We start from the raw sequence: 23,619 nt of genomic DNA on the forward strand, positions 1-23,619 counted from the left end.
TGACCTAGTATGAATTAGTATTTCTCAAATTCATTGTTTCACAAAGAGTGATGGCCTTTCTTTTTCTTCCTGTTTAGAATCCACACTAAAATTCACATGAGAGCAACATTCTGTGAATAAATGTTTTCAAACAATGATGAGAAACTCTTTTGGGCCGCAAGAATATATTATAGAGATTCACCTGTGTATTAAAGCTATACTTTGACCAGCCAATGGTCTGGCAAAAGGCAAGCTATTTATTATGAATATTTGGTGTTATCCAGCTTATATTTCAGCTGTCTTCTGCTATGAAATTCTTGCATGCCCAAATATTCCCAGACCATTTGGAAAATACTTCAGCTCCCCAGACCTGGTGAATTTTTACGTAACTAACTCCACCCAACTCTTCCCTGAGCCTAGCAGACAAGAAGGATGGAGATGCATAGCTTTGCTTCTTGTGCAAATGAAGCTCAGACCATCCCCTTGCTCCATGCCTAGGCATATGGCAGAGAGATTGACTGAGGACAATAGTGCATTTTACATAACCAGGTGCTGTAAGAACTGGAGCAGAATTCCAGAGGCCGACACAGAACCACTGAGAGAAGAGAGGAAGTGTGAGGGGCAAGGCTGGAACAGAGGACACAGAACCACATGACCAGAGAGAAGAGAGGAAGACAGGAGTTCAGTAGAGGGCAAAGCAGATCTCTTGTAGAGTTTATCAGTGCCAGGGGTAAGGAGCCATAAAGGATATAGATGGAGGACAAAGGGATGGAGGAGGAAGATCAGGTCAAAAGCATGAGAGTTTACTAAAACTATGAGGACAGGAAAACTGGGCACAGAGTGGAGCTGAATATGAGGACAGGCTGAAACTGTATAGATAGAACTGGCTTAGAAGAATAAGGTGAACTAAAGAACTCAGTTTATCTAGATTCATTCCCATGCCACTGTTAGTGTCCCTTCTGGGCCCCCTGGGATCGTATAATATTAAGGCTGGTCCTTAATATTACACAAAAAGAAATGTAAGCTAATATTAGATAATAAGAAGGAAAAATAAAGAAATAAAAAGCTGCCTATTAAGATAAAAAATAATGTGGATAAATTTCAAAATTCAAAGCTTGATTCTAAGCAATTTAACAGAAAAATTAGTTTTATTACATGTCAAAGAGCTTCCTAAAATCTATATTATTAAAAAAAAACCAGGGACTTCACCCTACATTGCTTTAATTTAATGATTAATAGTAGCATAATAAAGTTAGTAACAATACAAAACTTGTTGTGAATATTAGCTTAAGATGTGTTACATTCTTTTATTCTGTGAAACATTCCTTTAATGATGCAAAGATGTGTTGCATTCTTTTATGTTACATTTGTTTAACTCTGGAAAACTGTGTTACTTTGCCTGTCCAAAATACCTGATTTGTCTAATAAAGAACCAAACAGCCAATAGCTAGGCAGGAGAGAGAAATAGGCAGGGCTAACATGCAAAGAGAATAAGTAGGAGAAGAGAGAGAAAGAAGAGAAGAGGAGGACACTTTGGACCAGCCACAAAGCTACACAGCCAGCTATGGAATAAGAAATAAAGGTACGTAGAATAGAGAAAAGTAAAAAGTCTAGAGGCAAAACATAAAAGAGAAATGGGATAATTTAAGTTAGAAAAGCTGGCAAGAAACAAGCCAAGCTAAGGCCAGGCTTACTTACTTATTGATAAGTAAGCATAAGTCTCTACATGTTTATCTGGAAGTTAGGTGGCAGGCCCCCTAAGAGTACAAAGAGTAAACAAACAAATAAACAAAAACCAACTACAACTTTTGGTGAAGATTACAGTTGGATTTATATTTTTCAGCCATGTGTTTTATACTGGAGAAATTGAATAGTACTGTTTGATAATTCAGTTCTATTCACGAGGAAGAAATGTGGGATTTGGAGAAGATTATCACAATCTTTTGTTTTATTACTATGGCAGTAAACAGATACAACTAAAAATACACAGTACCACTGTCAGAATGATTCAGTGAGCCAGAGGCTCATGCTTGAGACACAGGAATCATGGTGAAAGGGGACCTATCTGTAGTAGGTATGTGTGACTTCCAACTCATAAGAAGCCCACATATCAGTTCCACAAGCTTGAAGGATAATAGCCCAAAATGACAAAAGAATAAGTTTTGAAGTTGAGATTTTCCAGTACTTTCTGATGAGAGCTCAGCTCACATTTTTACACCACTTCATGAGACCCTAAACAACTAACCCAAATGAGATCATTAAGGTTTTCCACCAGATGGTGGCAGTGCACACCTTTTATCCCAGCACTTGGGAGGCAGAGGCAGGCGGATCTCTGTGAGTTTGAGGCCAGCCTGGTCTACAGAGTGAGTTCCAGGAAAGGCACAAAGCTACACAGGGAAACCCTGTCTCTGGGGTGTGGGGGGTTGCCTGGTGATTGGGTTGGGGATTTAGCTCAGTGGTAGAGTGCTTGCCTGGCAAGAACAAGGCCCTGGGTTCGATCCTCAGCTGGAAAAAAAAAAGATTTTTCACCTACAGAGCTACAAGACTATATATTTGTCTCATATTAGACTGGGAAAATTATGGTAAGTTGTTATTTCAATTCCAGAACATGATATGCAGCAAAGATACCAGAGTGTGGTGGCCAATCCTTTACTGCTCTCTGATTTACTGTGCCATATATTTATAATTAAAACATTTCAAAATTGTATTTGAAAACGTTCTGTCAATTTTTCCTGAAGAAAAAAAGATGACAGACATTTAACAATGACAGACTGAGAAATAGAGAGTTCTATTTATAATAACAATTAAAGCTATTGGGATATTTTTGAAAACAAATTTATAAAACTTGAAAGCCAAACCAGAAAACATACTAACACCAAAATTCACCACCTGTTATTATATTTTTTCAATATACATTGTACTTATTTGGAGTGTAAACCAACCTAAAAATAACTTTGTGCTTAATGAATAGGAGATAAAATTTCTCTTAAAAAGCACTTAGAAAATATTCAGGTTCCTAACATCCTAAGTATTGTCAAAATTACACGTTAAGTTTTGTGATGGTAGTAATGAATATGTATGAATTAACTTGCCAAGACTAATAAAAAATACTTAGCTATTGAAAAATACTTCACAAAAATGATTATAATGAAGAATGTCTCTGAATTCATTTTCTCTTGAAAAAGAGTTCATAAGTATATGCAATAGAAAACTGTCTTTAGAATTTTTACATAGATATTATTTATGATGCATATTTTATTTTATTTTTTAATATTTTATTTTATTTCTCTGGTAAAATATATTTTCTAGAAAGAAATAAAACACTTGATCAGATAACATTTATTTTGCAACTTTCCCAGATGTAAAATGTTTAAATTTGTGTTGTTGGATTTGTGGTTTTTTGTGATTACTTTCTAGTATGTTCTATGAACATCCTATTATACATTGCATTAGTATATATGTAGAAGAAACTGTCCAATGATGCCACTAAGCACTGCATTGTGCATAGAAATAATAATAATAAAGTATTTATTTGTATATATATATATATATATATATATATATATATATATATATATATATTAATGGCAATGTTAGATCTGTCAGGCTAAATTTTGAAAACATAGTCCTAGAAAGAAACATTGAAATCTGACAGAATACTACTATGATTAAGGGGACAGACTTCATTACATAATATAAATACTCTTGGTAAATAATAAAAAAATTTAAGTGCATGATTTCCATGATAAATATTCAAGATAGATTATTTTTATCATTAGACATTTCATTCGTTTAAAAATTAAAGTATGTATTTCTATATTCGTCAGCATCCTCAACAGTGCTTAGATTTCTCTATACAACAAAGCTACTCTTTGACCACACTAGATCTCACTCTGAAATGTGGTTCATTAAACTTATATTGCTTTATTTTTTATTATTTTATAATTAAAATAAATAAACTATTTATTTTATTTTTTTTAATATAATTCTTATCTCTTAAGGAAACAGAGCAAAGTTGTCCCAATGCTAAGAGCATACCCTGGATGTGAAAAAATAAAATCCTTGGGGCTAGCAACTCTGATACCCTCTTCTGGCCACCACTGGTACTGCACATCTATGGTGCAAATACTTTCATTCAGGCAAACACACATAAAATAAAAACAAATAAATGTTTAATTTTAAAAAAAGCCATCTCGTCATAAGATTTGAGGTAGTTAGATGAGCTGAACCACTCTTTATGATTCTTATGGTAATTAGTCTTCCATCATCACACTTGGAGAATTCTGGTATAAATACATTGAAGTGGGAATTGGTATCTTTTATAATACCCTCACTTACCTTCATAATATACTTTAAATCCATGAGCGCTAACAGCAAAGTCACTGGTCAACCGTAGTGAGAACACAGATTTGGTACTTGTCACTGGTGGTGGTAGGTGGAATCCTGTTAACCTAAAAGGCAAAACAGAATTCTTAGTGACGTAATCATTAGTATCACAGGGTTTCTAGGGGAATTAGCAGTCATGTTATCAAGTTCATTTTTCTGTATATTCATGCATAGAACATTTCTTTCCAATTATAAATTAGCCTTCAAGGTACAATTATATACAAATATATATTTAATAATGTAAGTATATGTACATTACTTTTTGTAATATCTATCAACAATATCTTTTTTCTTTTGGTTTTTTGAGACAGGGTTTCTCTTTTTAAGAGTCATGGCTGTCCTGGCCATCCTGGCCTTGAACTTCCAGAAATCTGCCTGCTTCTGTCCCCGAGTTCTGGGATTAAAGGCATATGCCACCACTCCCAACTATCAATAATAACTTTTATATTAAAATTTTCTTTAGTTCAAACTCTAGGAATGAGAATTGTGGGAATTTGTGTTTAAGATTATTGTATGCCATTAGTACTAAAACATGATCCTTTATAAGAAAATTTTGTTAAATATACAATTCATGTGATGGTTACAATGTATGTGTAGGTCAATGTCCTTGAACTATCAATGTAGAATGTGAGAGATAAAAAGCATATAGGAGAAATTAGAAATTAAACACTCAAGTTTAAATAGTTTAAAATAGTTATTTTTCCAGTTACAAATGGTATTCTATGACAGAAAGTAGCTAACTGAACTACCAACCCCAAATATGTATCTGCTTCTCCCTAAGACAGCATACAACTTCTATAGGATTAAGGGTATTTCTATGCATATTTCCTATTTGTTGTATTATTTGTTTAGGATTAATATATAGTAAAGTTGTAATGAAATTAGTTATTTATAACTTCAGGTTAGTTACAGTTATAATTCATTAATAGCTTATGACATCCTTAATTGTAACTGGATTATCTATTAATGTCAGCAAATGATAAAATGATTATTGACTGCTAAGATTCATCCTGAGCCACTAATTGAGCTATGATACCACAACAGCAGCTTTAAGTGCCATTATTCTTCTTGTACTTTGCCTGAAATGTCAATGCAATAAAAATGGCAAATAATATCCAGAAGTATGAATGGAGATTGTTTTAACTGTGGACCCTGAGGGTGCATTTGGGATGTTATGTATGAGAGGAGAATAAAAAAAATAAATAAATAAATAACACATCAGGAAGAAAACCAATTTAGTCATTATAATTTTGTACTAAATAACTGGCAATAGCTTAAAGAAAACAATTTTTGTTTTGCTTTGTTTTTCAAGACAGGGTTTCTCTGTGTAGCTTTGCGCCTTTCCTGGAACTCACTTGGTAGCCCAGGCTGGCCTCGAACTCACAGAGATCCGCCTGGCTCTGCCTCCCGAGTGCTGGGATTAAAGGCATGCGCCACTACCGCCCGGCTAACAATTTTAATATGAGAAAAAAGTTAATGAAAAAAAGAAAATGACTCTTTACCTTTAGAGCTCAATGCATCATATGTTGAGAACTGTGGTCTTAAAGAATTCATAGTATGTGTGCACAAACAGCATTGTTAACTTATCTTAATATTAAGACATAATGGGTTCTTTAGAGCTTTCCCAATATGTTTTCAATAAAAGACTTGTAAATTTTCTAGGAGCTTCTTTATATTCCAGGACATATTCATTACTTTGAAGGTTTCTCTTACTATGTAAGCCACATCCTTTAAAGTGTAAGTCATTTTGTAAAATAAAAGTTGGTGAGGTGTGTGTGTGTGTGTGTGTGTGTGTGCGCGCGCGCGTTTTATATATGCACCAGGAGAGTATGTTTGCACATGCCTTTGTTTATGCACATGTGTGCTTGTGGAGATCAAACATCAATATTGGATATATTCCTTGATCATTATCTACTTTATTTGCGGGAACATGGTCTCTCGCACTGAACCCAGGACTCACTGATATTGAGTCTGACTGGCCAGAGTTCAAGGTATCTTCCTATTTCCAATGTTCCACCCTTCAGCACAAGTGTTACAGACATGCACTGCTACTTCTGGGTTTAATGTGGGTGCCAAAATTCAAAATCAAGTCCTCATGCTTATACGCAAATAATTTACAAACTACATGTTCTTCCCAGACTTTAATTTTATGAGTTGTATTCTAGGCGTATGGTTAGAGTTGTATCTGTTATCAGAAGGATATAATGCATCTGTACTTATATTGTTACCAAAGTACATTTCACTTGTATTAACATCAGGTTGCATTCTCAGCATGACCAAGATACTTTAGAATTCAATGATATTGTCCTTATGTTTCACATATTGCAAAATTTGATAATGAGGAATAGATGCATTATGTTTGAATCCCTGGCTCAAGTTACCACAAACTTACACAATGCTTATTATTACCTCAATATAGGCCTGCCTGGAGCATAGCTCAGCTGATTCTCTGCTTAAAGTCTCACAGGCTACAGTTAAGTTGTCCCTTAGGCTTAATGGCTTTCCAAAGGCTCTGAACTGTATCAGCCTCTAATTCAAAGCAATAAGGCTGTTGGCAGAATTCAGCTCACGCAGTTGTAGAATTAAGCTCTCTGCTTCCTTGTTGGCTGAAGAATTGAATTGTTCTCAGACTCAGGACCTTGCCTGTATTCATTGCTTCTTTTGTGGCCTACTTCCTTCATCCTTTGGGCTAGAACTCGTGGTTCTTTCTTTCTTCTAATCTTTCCTTCTTGTTGGCTTCACCTTTCAGCTGATTTCTCTCCTGTTTTTAAGTAGAGAAAGCTTTCTACTTCTAAATTCTAATGCAATTAAATTAACTTAAATGGATCTCCTGTTTTAACAACTGTAATTTATATTCCACCTGCAAGCTTTCCTGTGCCATGAAATAATATATTTTCAATTATCCTTATAGAACCAATACTCTGTCAATTTTAATTATTAGTCAGCTTTAGCTAGGTATAATATTCCAAGCTGAAACTTTAAATAAATTTAACTACATATCTAAAGTAAATATACCTTTTAAATGTGGGCAAGCATTGATTGAAAGAGATGTGAACAAATGTGAGGTATGATTACATTTTTTTCTTACTTTTGTACTTCAGAAAAGTTTATATAAATAAAAAGCATGCAAATGGCTAAATTGACATATTTCTGATTAAGGAATAAAACATTGCTTATAATACTGAATTCTGGTTTCATGTTCCATTTTTTATTATTTCTCCAAAGAGATAGTCATCATCCTGACTTCTGTCAAATAATACATTTTCACATTTAAATGATTTATATGTACTGAAACACATAAAAATTGTACTGCCTCTGGATTCTTTGACTTAATAGTATATTTGTTCTATGGCAACAGAATAGAACTGTTAATCATTGTTATGCAGGATTCCATTCAATGAATATTCTTTATTTATTATCCAGTAAGTAGATGTTTGCTCTCCATACCTTTTTTATTAAGAATTTCTTATTCATTTTACATACCAATGACAGATATCCCTCTCTTCCCTCCTTCTGTCCCTCCAGCCTTCCCTCACAAAATCCGCCCCAATTCCCTCCTACAACAAGGTAAGGCCTCCCATAGGGGGTCAGCAGAGTCTGGTACATTCAGTTGAGGCATGTCCAAGCCACTCTCAATGCATCAAGGCTGTGCAAGGTGTTCCACCATAGGCAGTGGACTCCAAAAAGCCAGCTCATGTACCAGGGATGGATCCTGATCCTACTGCGTGGGGACCCTAAAGTAGATCAAGCTACACAAGTGTCTCACTTATGCAGAGGGCCTAGTCTAGGCTCATGGAGGCTCCACAGCTATTGCTCTAAAGTTCATGAGTTACCACTAGCGTGGTTTGCTTGTCTCTGTAAGTTTCCCCTTCATAATCTTGATGCCCCTGGTTCATAGAATCCCTCTTCCCTCTCTTTGACTGGACTCCTGGAGCATGGCCTGGTGATTGGCTGTGGATCTCTGCATCTGCTTCCACCAGTTACTGGATGAAAGCTCTATGATGATAGTCAGTGTCATCACTAAAACTTTCTCAATTAAAATGTTTCTTCACTGCCAAGATATGAATATCATTATTGCACCTTTACAAATATTGCATCTAATTGTACTTAAATCCCAACTAACAGGAGTGAAGAAACACCTGCCATGGGAAGCCTGACTACTGAGACCTAGTGAGGTCATGTACCTTACATAAGAACCTACTATTGCCACTTCATAAAAGCAGCATGATTTCAACTACATTGTCAATATTTATCTTCACACCAACAGGTAAGTGTCATTAAAGAGACTTCTTTTTTCCACAGACAGAGATCATTACAAAAACCACAAATTTAAAAAGCAGGGACCATGGTGTATCTAGCCCATTGGATACATCTACAGGACAACTCTTTCACCTCAGGCTTGGGGAGCACCAGGGAAGAAAAAACCATAAAGATTTTTAAGAGCCATAAGCCCAGGAAACCTGTTGTGAGATTGTATTCTCCAGAAAGTACAAGGAAGCTGCAAAAATGATACCTGAACAATATGTCTGCCTAAACAAAACCAGAAGAAGCACACCACCAATAGACATGCTAATGGAGAAGGTAGAAATTTTATGGGGCCTCACTCCTAGGCAAAGAACTCTAGCCAATTAATGAGTGCTGAGAATAGGAGAAATAGTCTTCCCCCTGGATGAGCTCCCTAACTGGTTAACCAATACCAATACCAAGTGGTAAGCTCTGAAATTATATACATACAAGTATCATTATATAAACTGAACAACTGGAATACACATATTTATGCATGGATGTATGTATACATATTCACATCTAAAAACAAATATATACGTATATACACACATATGATTCCAGCATATGTTATAGATATGTATTACATAACAGAAAAGTGTGTGTGTGTGTGTGTGTGTGTGTGTGTGTGTGTGTGTGTGTGTGTGTTACAGAAAAGATTTGGAGAGGAGACAATGGGAATTATACATAGGAAGGATCAGAGAGAGGAAAGAAAAGGGGAATTATGTAATTACATATTAGTTTTTTAAAAAAGGCAAAATAGAGATAAATCTCAAAAATAAAGTATTTCTCACATTGAAGGGTGCAGATTGTATTTCTACAAGAAGCAAAAAACATTCTCAGCAAAAGTGAAGTTCAAATATCTGTAACGCACACAGGTATCAGGAAACCTTGTCAAATCAAAACCAGCCAACTCAATTGTATTTGATATAGCCTATGACCGAGGGTCTTTGAATCCAGGCTTAGATCCACAAGACTCCTTCATATTTCACTTTCCATGGCTAATGGAACATTGCAGACATAATCAAGAACTACAGGGTTGGATGTCATGCTGTCTTATTTGAATAGCTCCAGGGAATTCACAACACAGAGGCAGCAGCTAGAGAGAAAGATCAAATTACAGAGTCAGATGTGAAAGTCATACAATTGCTGCCTTTGAAGATGGAAGCAGACTATAAGCCAAGTAATGTCAGGGATCTAGGAGAAACTGGGAAAGGGAGAAGAGAGCATCTTAAACTTTCACACACACACACACACACACACACACACACACACACACACACACACACACACACACACACACAATTGTAGCCCTGAGTAACTGAATTTCACTCAACAAAATTGAACTTGAATGGCAGCCCCACAGTCACAAACGGATACACCTGTGTTATAACATTATTACATTGGCAGGAACTAGTCCCAGGGATGGAAGCTAGTGCTCAGCTTTCCTTTCTACCTTAGAAACGTGAAGTATCTACATAAATATCAATGCACCCTGCAATTTACCATGGAATCCCTTTGGAACCTAGTGACTACTCTGAAACTCATGGATTCAGAACATTTTGCACCATATTTACTTGTTTATAATTTTTTTTAAAAAAAAAATCTCTACATTGGATGAAAATACAACTTTTATCACAGGAAAAAAAAAAAACAGGATAGACAAGGATACATTTAAAAAGTTTCTTCAAGTTAACAGTAAAGCCCTTTCTAAGGCTAAGGCATTATTATTTCAAATTTTTCTCTTTAAAAATGACTTTCTGCATTACTTACGTGGGTTAGTATTTTTGCCTGCATGTATGTCTGTGTACCGTGTGGTGCACATGGAAGCCAGAAAAAGGAATCAGATTCCCTGGACTTGGAGGTACAGTTTTGAATCACCATGTAGGTGCAGGCTATCAAACCACAGAGTTCTGCTGTGGGATGGTCTCTCTATATGCTGTGAATATGTGTTGTTAACACTGGTTAATAAAGAAGAGGCTATGGCCTATGGCAAGGCAGGTTATAGCCAAGCGGGAAATCCAAGCAAAGTTACAGGGAGAAGGAAGGTGGAGTCAGTGGAGACTGAGCACTGTCCATGGAGCAAGATGTAATGGAATACAAGTCAAGCCATGAGACATATGGAGATACATAGATTAATAGAAAGAGGTTCATTGAAGTAAAAGAGCTAATTAGCAGTAACCCTGAGCCATAGACCAAACACTTTGTAATTAATATTAAGCCTCTGCCTTTATTATTCAGGTACCATCAGGAGGAAGAGATTTTTGGTCTACAGTGTTCTGAAAGAGCAACTAATGCTCTTAGCCACTGACCATCTCTAATCACAGACCAACATCTAGTTTTTTCTAATGAACCCCAGTTCAGCTTTCCTTTGTCCTTATCATACTGATTAAACCATTAAACATTTTTACATGCAATTTTAACATATTAATTATGTATATTTGACTACAAATTTGTACTCATACACATATATAAGTAATCTTTTTATGCAGTCTTTAGATATTTTTATCAGTAATCATTCAATATAATAGAGAAAGGCAACATGAAAATTCTTTTATAGTAAAGGCTAGTAGTCTGCAGTTATACTTAAACAATCAGCGTGTACTGAAATGATAGGTATATAGAGATTTATTTTCATGTTTCTCTTCATATAGTGAAGAAAGAATATGGTAGTTATATCCTGAGTATGTACAATGACTTCTTTTTTTCTCTCCTGTGAGATTTGATATGGAAAAACATGAAGATCTGTATCTCATATGAATATTAATTTTATTAATTTCTATAATAGGTGATATTTAATTAGTGTCTTTATTTCTCTTTTGGATTCTAAGCTTCAAGAAGACTGTTTGGTGATCTCACTATTCTACCATTCATGCTTTAGCTAATGTCTATCATTTTAAAAAGCCCACAGTAAGTACCTATTCAATTAATCAGTTGAATTGGCCATTCATATCTCACCCTAAGGCTTGGGAATGTTTGATGAATAAAGGGCAGAAAGATATTAAGAGCCAGAGTGGATGGGTTCCATCAAGGAAATGGTGTTTTATGAGTACAATAGGGCAGATAGACATATGAACTTAGAATCATTGTGACAGGTGAAAAAGACCTATACAAGCTTCAGCTAGGCCAGAGCTGAACATAGAGAGCAGGGAAGTGTATATGTAATCCCACCACCAGCTAAGGCACTATTAGCATTTATTGGCTACTGAGAGGGGAATGGTAGAATTTATGTTCTTTTGTTTTTGGTTTCGATTATGGTTTTTCGAGACAGGGTTTCTCTGTGTAGTTTTGCTGCCTGTCCTGGATCTCACGCTATAGACCAGGCTGGCCTTGAACTCACAGAGATCTGCCTGCCTCTGCCTCCCGAGTGCTGGGATTAAAGGTGTGCACCACCACCGCCAGGCGAATTTATGTTCTTTTTAATGATGTGTCGTCTATTAGGCTGACTACACAGAGCAGACATCCAATCCTAAGATTTGCTGAGCAACAGAAGATTTCCTTGATGGAAAGAGAGAGAGAAAGAGAGAGAGAGAGAGAGAGAGAGAGAGAGAGAGAGAGAGAGAGAGAGAGAGAAAGACAGAGACACAGAAGGCAGAGACATGGAGACAGAGAGGCAGAGACAGTGTAATTGGGGTCATATGCAGGTATAAAAGGAGAGATGTAGCTTATTTATAAGAACCCAACAAGCCGTAGCACCCTGCTAGACTAATTGTCCATAGAGAGCTAGCTTTGCTAACCGTTGGTGATTTTTCCATGAATGGACTGACAAGTACAGTAGAAAATGCTTCCTCATTACCTTCTCACCTTCCATTCTGTGACTTCATAACCGTTGCAAGCCTCAGTGACTTACAGTTATGTTGTTTTTAAAATTCATGCTATTATCTATCTCACACACTTATCAAGAAACCCCTGTAGGCTTATGAGGACACAAAGATGAATGAGAAATGAGTTCTGCCTTCATTGAAAAAATCATTTGTCTCATGGAAAGTCACAGTGAGGGAAGAAATGGATTGGGGTCAGAAGTTATAAGTTTGTTTTTATGCCCCAGTGCATGTCAGCTGCATGAATTTAAACAGGTTATGGTGATTTCTGAGCTGTCATTTTTTCCAACAGCAAAGAAAATATGGCTGTTCTATAGCTCTTCTTTTAAGGAAAATACCACTCAAGCCACTATACCACTTCATCACATATTCCTGGGAGAAAAACATAAATGACAGTATAATCATTTAACAATACACAACACAGTGAATTCCCACAATGTCTAACTCAGTACACATGACTTTGTAAAAATACTTTTATACATAATGTGTTAGGATATTTTACCACCTAGCAAATGTGAATACAGGAGAAATGCAAATGTATTTGCATATTTAATTATTTAATTTCAGATCTCATATTCTAAAGCTTTCAAATTATATTAGCTTTGTTGGAAAATATACTTTACAATAATTGTACCTTAAAAGAAACTTCACATAGACTTGCATAATGTGCAAAGCTTCCTTTAACTTTGGAGGTCAATAATTGACAGAAAATAATATCTTCTGAGCCAGTGACTTCATGGACCCACATGAAATTCTATGGCCATTGGAATTATTTACACTTTTATGAGTCACTTCACATCCGAGTCTACTCATTATGCAGTTAGAGACTTATCACTACAGTTTCATGCCTCCTTTAAGAAATTAGCCTTCTCACAGTTTGTCTTACAAAGATGGGAAACTTTCATAGTGTTTCATTCTGTAATACCTGTAAGTAGAGGGTGAATTTAATGAATCACTTAAAATTTACATTAATGACTAATATGCAAAGAACTAAATAATTACTAGGTAATTGATTACAAATGGAAAGAAATTTAAATTATAAGAAAACCATTTAAACTGCCAATATACGTGTTCTTTCAGTAATAAGTTAGGATTTTTGCTAAGATAGATATATGATGCCATATTGCATAAGTGAAATGATGGAATATCTTAAATAAGAACCACTGAGGTATCACCATCCCTGGTTTTAAGTAGTACTACAAAACTATCATAAAAAGAAAATGAAAAACAAACACTAACATTGTATTGAAATTGGCACAAAACCACATAAAATGATCAAAGGAATCAAACTAAGACTAAGATATAAATTCATACTGCTCTGGACACATGATTTTCTTTTATAAAGAAGCCACAAACACACCCTGGGAAAAGACAGCATCTTTAACTAACTGTGCTGGTCATACTGGGTGCCTGCATATAGAACAGTCCATATATATCAACCTACAAAAAACTCAACTCCAAATGGATCAAAACCTCAAAATAAATCCTGATATACTGAAACCAATAAGAGAAAAAGTTGGGAAGATCCTTGAATTTGTTTTGCCAGGAAAAGAGTTTTTGCACAGAACAGAACAGTATAAGCACTAAGAACAACAATAATAAATGACACCTCAAGAAACTGAGAATCTCTGCACAAAAGATATCACTATTCAAAGCAACAGTCTACTGAATCTGAAAAGATTTGTACCAATTACAAATCCAGTTAGAGGACTAATATCCAAAATATAGAAAAATGTCAAAAAACTATATATCAAGAAAAGAAATAATACAATTTAAAAATGGGGTACAGATCTAAACAGAATTGTCAATAGAGGAAACTCAAACTCAAATGCCTGAGAAACACTTAGTAAATGGTCAACACCCATAGTCATCAGAGAAATGCAAATCAGAACTACTTTGATATTCACTCTTACACCTGTCAAAATGACTAAGATCAGTAATACAAATGACAGCTCATGCTGGCAAGGATGTTGAGCAATGGCAACACTCTTCCACTGCTGGTGGGAGTGCAAATATATATAGCTGCTATGAAAATCAGTATGTTGGTTCATCAGAAAAGATGGAAACCTATGTACCTTAAGACCCAACTCTACCACTCTTGGGCATATACCCAAAAGATGCTCTATTCTACCACAAAGACACTTGCTCAACTATGTTCAGATGTCCTTCAATGAGAAAATATATTAATTTATATGGAGAAAGAAAATGTGGTGCATTTATACAACAGAGTATTACTCATTCATTTAAAAAGGCATATACCTAAAGGTTGATGAATAATACCACAAGGACACTTGCTTGCCTATGTTCATAGTAGCTTTATTTATAATAACCAGAACCTGAAAATCACCTGCAGCTGAAGAATGGATAAAGAAAGTGTGGTATGTTTATACAATGGTGTATCATAGAGCTGTTAAAAACAAGGACATCATGAAATTTGAAAGCAAGTGAATGGAACTAGAAAAAAATCATCCTGATTGAGGCAACCAAGACCCAGAATCATGGTATGTACTCACTCATAAGTGGATATTAGCTGTAAAATAAAGGATAAACATACTACAATCCAAGACCCAAAGAGACTAGGTAACAAGGAGGGCCCAAGGGGAGATGCTTGGATCTCCCCATGAAAGGGAAATAGAAGAGATTTCCTAGGTGGACTGGGTGTGGGTGTGGATGACAATTTGTGGGATTTGGTTGGGGGATGAATGGGTGGTACTGAAAAACATGAATGGATGGGGGGTATTTTGGGGTCAGCTGAAACCCTCAAAAATCTACAAGGATGACCCCAGCTAAGACTCCTAGCAACAGTAGATGCATCGCATGAACTGGCTATTCCCTGTGATAAGACTGGTGACTACCCTAATTGTCATCAGAGAGCCTTTATCCAGTGACTGATGGAAACACATACAGAGACTCACAGCAAAATATTAGGGTGAGCTCAGGGAATCTTGCTGAAGAGAGGGAGGAAGGATGGCAGGAGTCAAGAATCTAATAGGGAAATCCATAGAAACAAGAAAAACGGCTCATAGGACTCATAGATTTTAAACCAAGAAACAGGGATCCTTCATGGATCGAACCTAGGCCTTTTCCATATACATGACAGTTGTGTAGCTTGGTCTACTTTTGGGACTGCTAACAATGGGAGCTGAGCATGTCCCTAATGCTTTGGCTGGCTCTTGGGAACACATTTCTCACACTGGATTGTCTTGCCTAGTCTCAATACAAGGGAAGGTGCTTAGTTTTACTGCAATTTCATATTCTTTTCTTTGTTGTTACCCATGAGAGGTTTGTCCCTTTCTGAAAAGGAACACAGGAGGAGTGGATTAGGGGGTGGTGAATAGAAGTGGGGGAGTGAATGGAAGGAGAGGAGGAGGGGAACTGCACTCAGAATATAAAATAAACAAATTCATTAAATTAAAAAAATCATTATGAAATTTGCAAGCAAATGTTTGGAACTAGAAAGTAACTATCCTGGGTGAGGTATCCCAGATCAAGAAAGATAAATATGGTATATATTCACTTATAAGTGAACATTAGCTATTAAATCATTGATAACCAAGCTACAGTCCATAGAACCACAAAGGCCAGGTACAGAGTAAGGGACTAGAGGGTAAACTGATCTCTTTATGAAAAGGAAATAGAATAGATAGATATGGTTGGTTGGGGGACAAAATGGGAAGATCAAGTAGGAAATAGGGAGAACTGGGTTAGGGAAGGAATATGGGGAGAGTTAGCTAAAATTAAGAGGCATTTGAGGGGTAGTTCAGGAACCTAATATAGTAGAAGCCTCCTAAAAGATATACATATATGAAGGCAATCTAAATGAAATTGCCAAATAATGGGAAAAAGTACAAACTGGTCATCTCTTGTCACCCAGTGAAGTTGTCAGTATCAGGATTTGATTACATATAATTGAGTTATTGGCCTTAAGGTTCTCCTAGGCATCCCCAAATAACATATTCTATAGGTTGCCAAGACTATATGCTCTTCTCCACAGACTGACAACAAAGGGTACATTGTTTGAAATAGCATCTACACAACTCATTGAATGTGAAAAAGTTGAGGTGTTACCTACATAGATCCTTCACCCCTACATGCTCACACCTTTGTTACAGAAAGTACTCTGTCTGCTACCAAAAGAGAAATGTAAACATTAGGCAAACACAAAATCTTTGATCTACAATGGTGCCCTGCCTGCCAGGTGTTGAGGTGATACATTGTGTCCCTGAATATATTGAGTAGCCCAATACAACTTATCTGGAGTCATAGAACAGAACAGCCACTAGATTAGACATAGAGGCCAGACAGTAGTGGCACTCACCCTTTATCCTAGCATTCCAGAGGCAGAAATCCATTTGGATTTCTGTGAGTTCAAGGCCACACTGGAAACAGAGCCAGGCATGGTAGCATATACCTTTAATCCTAGCACTTGAGATCTCACGTCTTATTTGGGAAAGACACATGTCTTTAATCTCAGGAAGTGATGGCAGGAAGCAGAAAGGTATATAAGATGTGAGGACCAGGAACTAGAGGCTTTTAAGCTTTTAGGCTTTTAGAAGCAGTTCAGCCTAGATCAATTTGGACGAAGACTCAAAGGCTTCCAGTTTGAGGCAACAGAAGTTGGCGAGGGGCTGTTAGCTGTGGCTTGTTCTGCTTTTCTGATCTTTCAACATTCACTCCAATACTTGGCTCTAGGTTTGTTTTTAATAAGACCGTTTAAGATTTGGGTTACAAGGTGTGGTAGGGCAAATATGGCACAATGCTTGTGAGAGTAACCAGCCAATTCCAGATTTGACTTAAGGCACGATCCACAAGAAGAAACCCATACCCTAAACTTCTTTGTTGACCAAAAAAATCAGAGACCATATAGGCCAGGAACTGAGATAAAACCAAATACTACTGTTCTTAAAAAAATGTAGCAACAAAATGATTTCTAATGACGTAGTGATAAATTCATATGATAGTGCCTTGCTCAGCCGTTGAACTATCATCAACAAAGCTTCCTCCTGTGGCAGAGAGGAACAAATTAAAACAAACAAACAAACAAACAAACAAAAAAACCCTACAGACAGCCATTATACAGAGTGAGATATTTTGGAGCACTCAGCCTTCAATGAAATTTCTCCATCAAATCCCACCCTTTCGGGCTCAGAGAACCCGGAAGAGGAAGCAGGAAGAGTTACATGAGCCAGAGGGATTGGAGACACCAAGACAACAAGGCCCTCTAAATCGACATGATCAAAACTCATATGAAGTCACAGAGACTGGGGCAGTATGCATAACACCTGTACATGTTGCACCAGGTCCTCTGTATATATGTTATGACTTCCACTTTAGTGTTTTTATGGGATTCCTGAATGTGGGAACAAGTTGACCTCTAATTTTTATGCCATCTCTTGTGGTCTTTTCCCTCTATTTGACTTGTCCAACTCCAATATAATAGTTTTGTTGTATCTTATTATATTCTATCTTGTTATATTTTAAAACAATCAGAGTAGGTTAGTCTATATTAATGACACCTTTAACATTATCTAATTATATGATACTATTTCTGGAAGATTTGATCTACATTATCCCTAAATTAATAATAAAGGGATTTGAATAATATATATTTTAATATTACTTATCTACTTATTATAATATTTAAAATTTTACCTGAAAAAACAAATAATATAAAAGTTGTCACATTGTTGAAAGATTATTGTAGCATAGTACAGCTTTTAATGATATTAAAGTAAGTGAATATGAACATGGATGTAGGAAGAAAGAGAATAGAGAATAGAATAGAATGGATCAGGAAAATGTGTGAGAGAATAAGAGAAGACAGGGAATAAAGAAAGAGAGCCAAGAAATTTATTTTAAATTAAAATGTTTGTATTACTAAAATTCCATAGTGCTTTGAAAGCTAGATAAAAAGTGCATGTTGATATCTGGAACCTAAGGATATTCAGCACACATTATATTCATCAATGCTATGACTCGCAATCAAATTGTATTTCTCCACACTCAGCATGCTACTCTGTGCATTATATCTACAGCATGTTCATAGTGGTATCTCAATATAGTATCATGTTTGCATTTGAATTATCTGAAAATTCTTCCTTCTTTTGACAATCCTTAAAAATAATAGAGATATACAGGAAATCTCCTGCTGAAACAAAATTCCCTACTCTGATTTAAAATTATGTGAGAAAGCCGATATTCATAGTTACATGTTATATGACAATAAATCAAGCATGGCCTATTTACACTGGAGGCATGAAGCATATAATCATGATTCAAGACAATGACAAAATATCAGGGATAGTATTATAGTAAAAACTAACTGGTAATATTTTAATAATTTTATCAATTCAGATTAATGAACTGAAGAGTCAATAAATAAATACAGCCATGAACCTATCATATTTGGGTCTATGATAGAATGCATCTATTGGTTATGGTACTATAACTTAGAATGGAACAAATAGTGAAGTTGTGCTTATGACTTTGCCTTAAATGGTTATATTTGGTATTAGAGATTTGTCATCTGAAGGTGACAGAAAAAAAGTGTAGCTTAAATGTTCAGAGAGAAGTCTTCCCTACAATTTTATAAATGCAACTCTATGGTGTTTACAACTGACAGAGTTTGTGATGATATATTTCTGAGAATGAATCACTGTCAGTAAGTGATGAATGTCTGTGATATCCCATGGTATTCACTGTCTGAAAAGGCAAATTCACCATGTTAGAAACATGAACTAGCTATAAATTACAATAACAAAATAGATCATAGAGAAATGATAATTGACAAACATGTAAGTGAATTAGACAAATATGAATGTGAATATAAATATGGATGAAAATATAAGCAGCCAGACATTATTTATTTCTTCCCTTTGCTCTTCTGTTATTTTGAAGAACCCACAAAGCTTAGAAAAATTGCCCCAGAATGCTTCTAATTGCCAACTACATTTTGCCAAGGAAGACACTTCCATGAGCCTTAAGTGGTGAGATGGAAATCTTTCTATATCATTGCAAGGTTCATTGGATATTGAGATATTAGAACTGAGGCTTGTTAACTTGTTTGGCTGATTATGTGTTCAAAGACATTATTCATTGTGATAAAAATTGGAGCTCATTACTAGTATTTTCTTGCAAATATTCCAGATTCAGAATTTAGCAAGTGAAGAAGATCTAAATGTCACAGTCATAAGCTTTGCATTTTTCTTATGAAACACCTTTGGGCTTGGGCTATTTAGGTTTCTCTGAATCCAGAGAGGATTAAACTACTATATACCATCTAAAACCTTTTCTTCAAAAAGCAGAACCAGATTTCTCCAGCCCACTGAGTATGGAGACACACTTTTTATAAATCATTCTTCCCAGTAAGTATAAAATTTGTTCTTCAAGGTTAAAATTATGCATATGTCCCAGGGAATAGATAAAGAAATATTTTAAAGGCAGTCATTTCAACAGGTATTTCTTCTTCTGTAAATATTTAAAAATAACTTTAATGTTTTATTTTCCCCCACTTTCTTTCATTTCCTTTATAGAATCATTGATCTTTAAGGGTACAATGGTTCATAATTCCAGAGGCAATCTCAATGAACCACTGAGAAAACTTAAACTGCAATGAATTTATGCTTCATAACAAATAAATGTCTGATATTTAACTTTATCTTAAACTGTCTTCACCTTGCACAGCCTCCTATTAATGAGCCTATCTCTTCTAAGCTTTCAGGCTTTTGAAAAGCAGCAGACTGTGACAACAACCTCACATTCTAGCATCTAAAATTGGAAAACAAATTAGCTTCTTATTAGCAATCTGATATTAGCTGACTAGCTTTAAACCTAAAAAAGTCCCTACAACTAAGAGGTTATTAGCAAGTACTCTCTCATAGTGATGTTAAAATTACTATATCAAATGAAATTGATAAAAATGATTACAATGTCTGACACATGCTCATATTATCTTCATAATTATTCTGATGTTAAACCCACTCAGAGTTTATCTTAATACACTCATGCTCAGTGAAGAATCTGCCATATGAACATAATAAGCATGCATGCATGAATTCTTTCTGTTCTTTACTCTGATTGTGGTATGATCAGCTCTTTCAAGTTCCTGGTGCCTTGACTTTTCCATAATGATGGACTATAACCTGGGATTGTGAGCCAAATAAACACTTTCTATCCTTGGTTTTTATTATCGGGTTATTTTATCACTGCAACAGGAAAACAGGTCCAGGAGAGCCATATATATAAATATGATATTTATATATTATAAATAGTTAAAATAATTTTGTGTGGCTTTCTTGTGACTGAAAGGCAGATAGGTGAGACCTAGTTCATAGGATTTCAGAGAAGGTCAAGGACTCAGGACTTGTGATGTGGATTGGCCATTTTTGTGATATTTTGGTCAAGAATTCGCTTTACTCTGCTGTGAAGCTGAAATGAGAAATTGTGGAAATGTCAGGACCGGAGGGTATCCAAGTTGGTGCTAAAAAAAACAGTGGTCACTATTAGAGATCAGAACTAAAAAGAAGCCTCATGGGTTGTACTAGTCTGGTAGAGAGGGTGTCTGGAGGACAAACCCTTCCATTGGAAGCTCGATTTGTAAAGATCTAAATTTGTTAAAAGGGCAAACACCTAAGATGATGTGCCTTCCTACTCTTGAAAGCAACTGCCAAAAAGAGAAGGTCTTACAGCTTTGGCCAAGGGGCTCAGGCCACATTTTCATCTGGCAGCAGAACTTGACAATGTTGTTCAAGTGATACTGGTCTTGGAAGCATCCATGATGAGGGGATCAAGAATGGGCAGCTGAGTCAAGTCAATATGTATAAGCATTTTAGTCCCTGAAGAGAGGCCCTGAAAAGATATGCCAAGATGTGAAAGTAAATTCTCAACTAAAGTGAAGATCCCTAATAATAGAGATGCCAGGAAGGACTATGAGGTATCCACCAAGTAGGGATATAGTCATAAAGTGGAGCTATCATAATCCTAAGAGAGAAGCTATAGCCTCAACATAAGACAAGGGAAGCTAAACATGATAGAGGAGAAAATAAGGAAAAAACGTGATTCCATTGGCACAGGGAAGAACTTTATGCACAGAACACCAATATCACAGAAATTAAAACCAACTATTATTAAGTGGTGTCCTATGATGCTAAAATCTTCTGTGCAGCAAAGTATACTGCCAATTTATCAAAACAGCAGCCTACAGAATAAGAAGAAGTTTTACCAATTATATATCTGACAGTTAGCATCTATAATCTACAAATGAGGGGGGAATACCTGAATATCAAGAAAACAAGTAACTAATTTCAAAAATAGAGTACAGAACCAAACAGAAAGACCTCAAAAGATGAACCATAAATGCTTGAGAAATACTTTTTAAAAGATTCAACCTTTAGCTATCAGCGAGATGTAAACAAATCTTAAAATAATGCTTTGAGATTCCAACTTACTCCTGTCATATGGTTAATTCAAGACTACTAAAACAAATGACAGCAGATGATAGTGAGAATATGGAGGAAGGGGAACACATTTTGATTCCTGGTGGGAGTGCAAATTGGAAAAGTTACTCTAGAAATTCTTGTGGAGTTCCCACAAAGAGTTGAAAAGTACATCTACTCTTATTTCAAGCTGTACCACTTAAAGACATATACCCTAAGGACTCTATGTCTTACTACATGGATACTTCCTCATCTATGTTCATTGTTGTCTACTCATAAGACACAGAAATTAGAAACAGCCTGAACTAATATTTCAATAAAGTGGCTATTTGTAGATAAAAAGATTTCCTTACATTTTCATAGAAATAACTCTAAATAATAAACCAGAAGAAATTAAGTGTGGAGCTGGAGAGATGGCTCAGAGGTTAAGAGCACCAATTGCTCTTCCAGAGGTCCTGACTTCAATTCCCAGCAACCACATGGTGGCTCACAACCATCTATAATGAGATCTGGTGCCCTCTTCTAGTCTGCAGGCATGCATGCAGATGGAACACTGTATACATAAATAAATAAATCTTTAAAAAAAAGGAATTATGTGTGTAAACAAATACAATCCTAATAAGCACATACCTGAAAGCTCTCTGGTTGATCATAGTGTCTCATCAGAGTTTAAACATGATTTTTATTGAGTAAATATAATACATTTTCCATATGTAATTGTCACTCCCTTGAAACTAAATATTTAATTCATGTGATCATAAAAAAAGTGAATATAATCTTTGAAGTATTAGATCTATCTTGTTACTATAAAGTATTGAATATGTCATGCTATAAAATATCAGTCCATCTTGGTGTAATTTTAGCTAACAGAGTTAGTCACATTATATTGAAATAAAAATTCACCATGCTTACCCAATTGAAATATTTATGTAAATGCAATAGATTAGGAGAAAGAAAAACTAGTTTGGTCAGATCAGAGCTATTTTAACTGATGAAATAATGTTGAATGCTTTCGGTTATTAAGTTTCTCTCATGGTGTCAAGTGGGCATCATAGTCCCTTAATTACCATAACCTATTAGATTATGCACGACTTTACTTCTTTTTGAAAATGGAGAGAAAAAGGCAGAAGGAGAGAAATTTATCATTAAAAGCCGCAGCATTAGTAAATGACAAACTTAGAAATTAAAACCATGTTCCTTTGGCTTTTCTCTAGAGACTCTCAATTAGTTTTGCTGAATTTTAATGAGTGCACCAGTTTATCCAACTTATTCTGACATTGGAAGTTAATGTGAATGCTTTTGAACTATTCTGTAGATCTGGCAATTAGACAATCAACTTGTTCTGAATAGATTCAATGAGGTAAGAAATCAAATTTAGTGACTGTTGTAAGAAATAGGGAAAGGGAAAAATCAAAAAAGCTGGCTATTCATTGTTTAAGGAAGCCTTGCTAGGAAAATTATGAATGTGTAATTGACACTGACTTTGATGTATGGCAACCCAAACTGCAGGTTTTTAGAAAGAGAAAATGAAGTCCTGAGCACTAATTCTGTTACAGTAAGGAGAGTCACAGATGCCACATTTCTTCAATATGTCATCATTAATGATTACCGAAAACTTACTTCCCCCAGTGATATGCACTGGATTCATTTTTTACACATTTAAGCCACATAGTACTGTGAAGATGACCTTTTATGTATCCCCACTGTCCATAAAA

At 35.6% G+C, this 23,619-nt stretch overlaps 1 protein-coding gene across 3 annotated transcripts in view; it reads right to left on the reverse strand.

The window, feature by feature from the left end:
• Csmd3 (CUB and Sushi multiple domains 3) overlaps positions 1 to 23,619 on the reverse strand; it is a 1,137,155-nt gene that overhangs the window by 964,031 nt on the left and 149,505 nt on the right. For all 3 annotated transcript variants that reach the window (XM_036207646.1, XM_036207645.1, XM_036207647.1), the window contains exon 3: positions 4,318 to 4,430. In XM_036207646.1, the coding sequence (XP_036063539.1) occupies positions 4,318 to 4,430 (113 nt within the window). The remainder of the gene's footprint in view (positions 1 to 4,317; positions 4,431 to 23,619) is intronic.

Source organism: Onychomys torridus, chromosome 16 (assembly GCF_903995425.1).
Source record: "Onychomys torridus chromosome 16, mOncTor1.1, whole genome shotgun sequence".
NCBI lineage: Eukaryota > Metazoa > Chordata > Mammalia > Rodentia > Cricetidae > Onychomys > Onychomys torridus.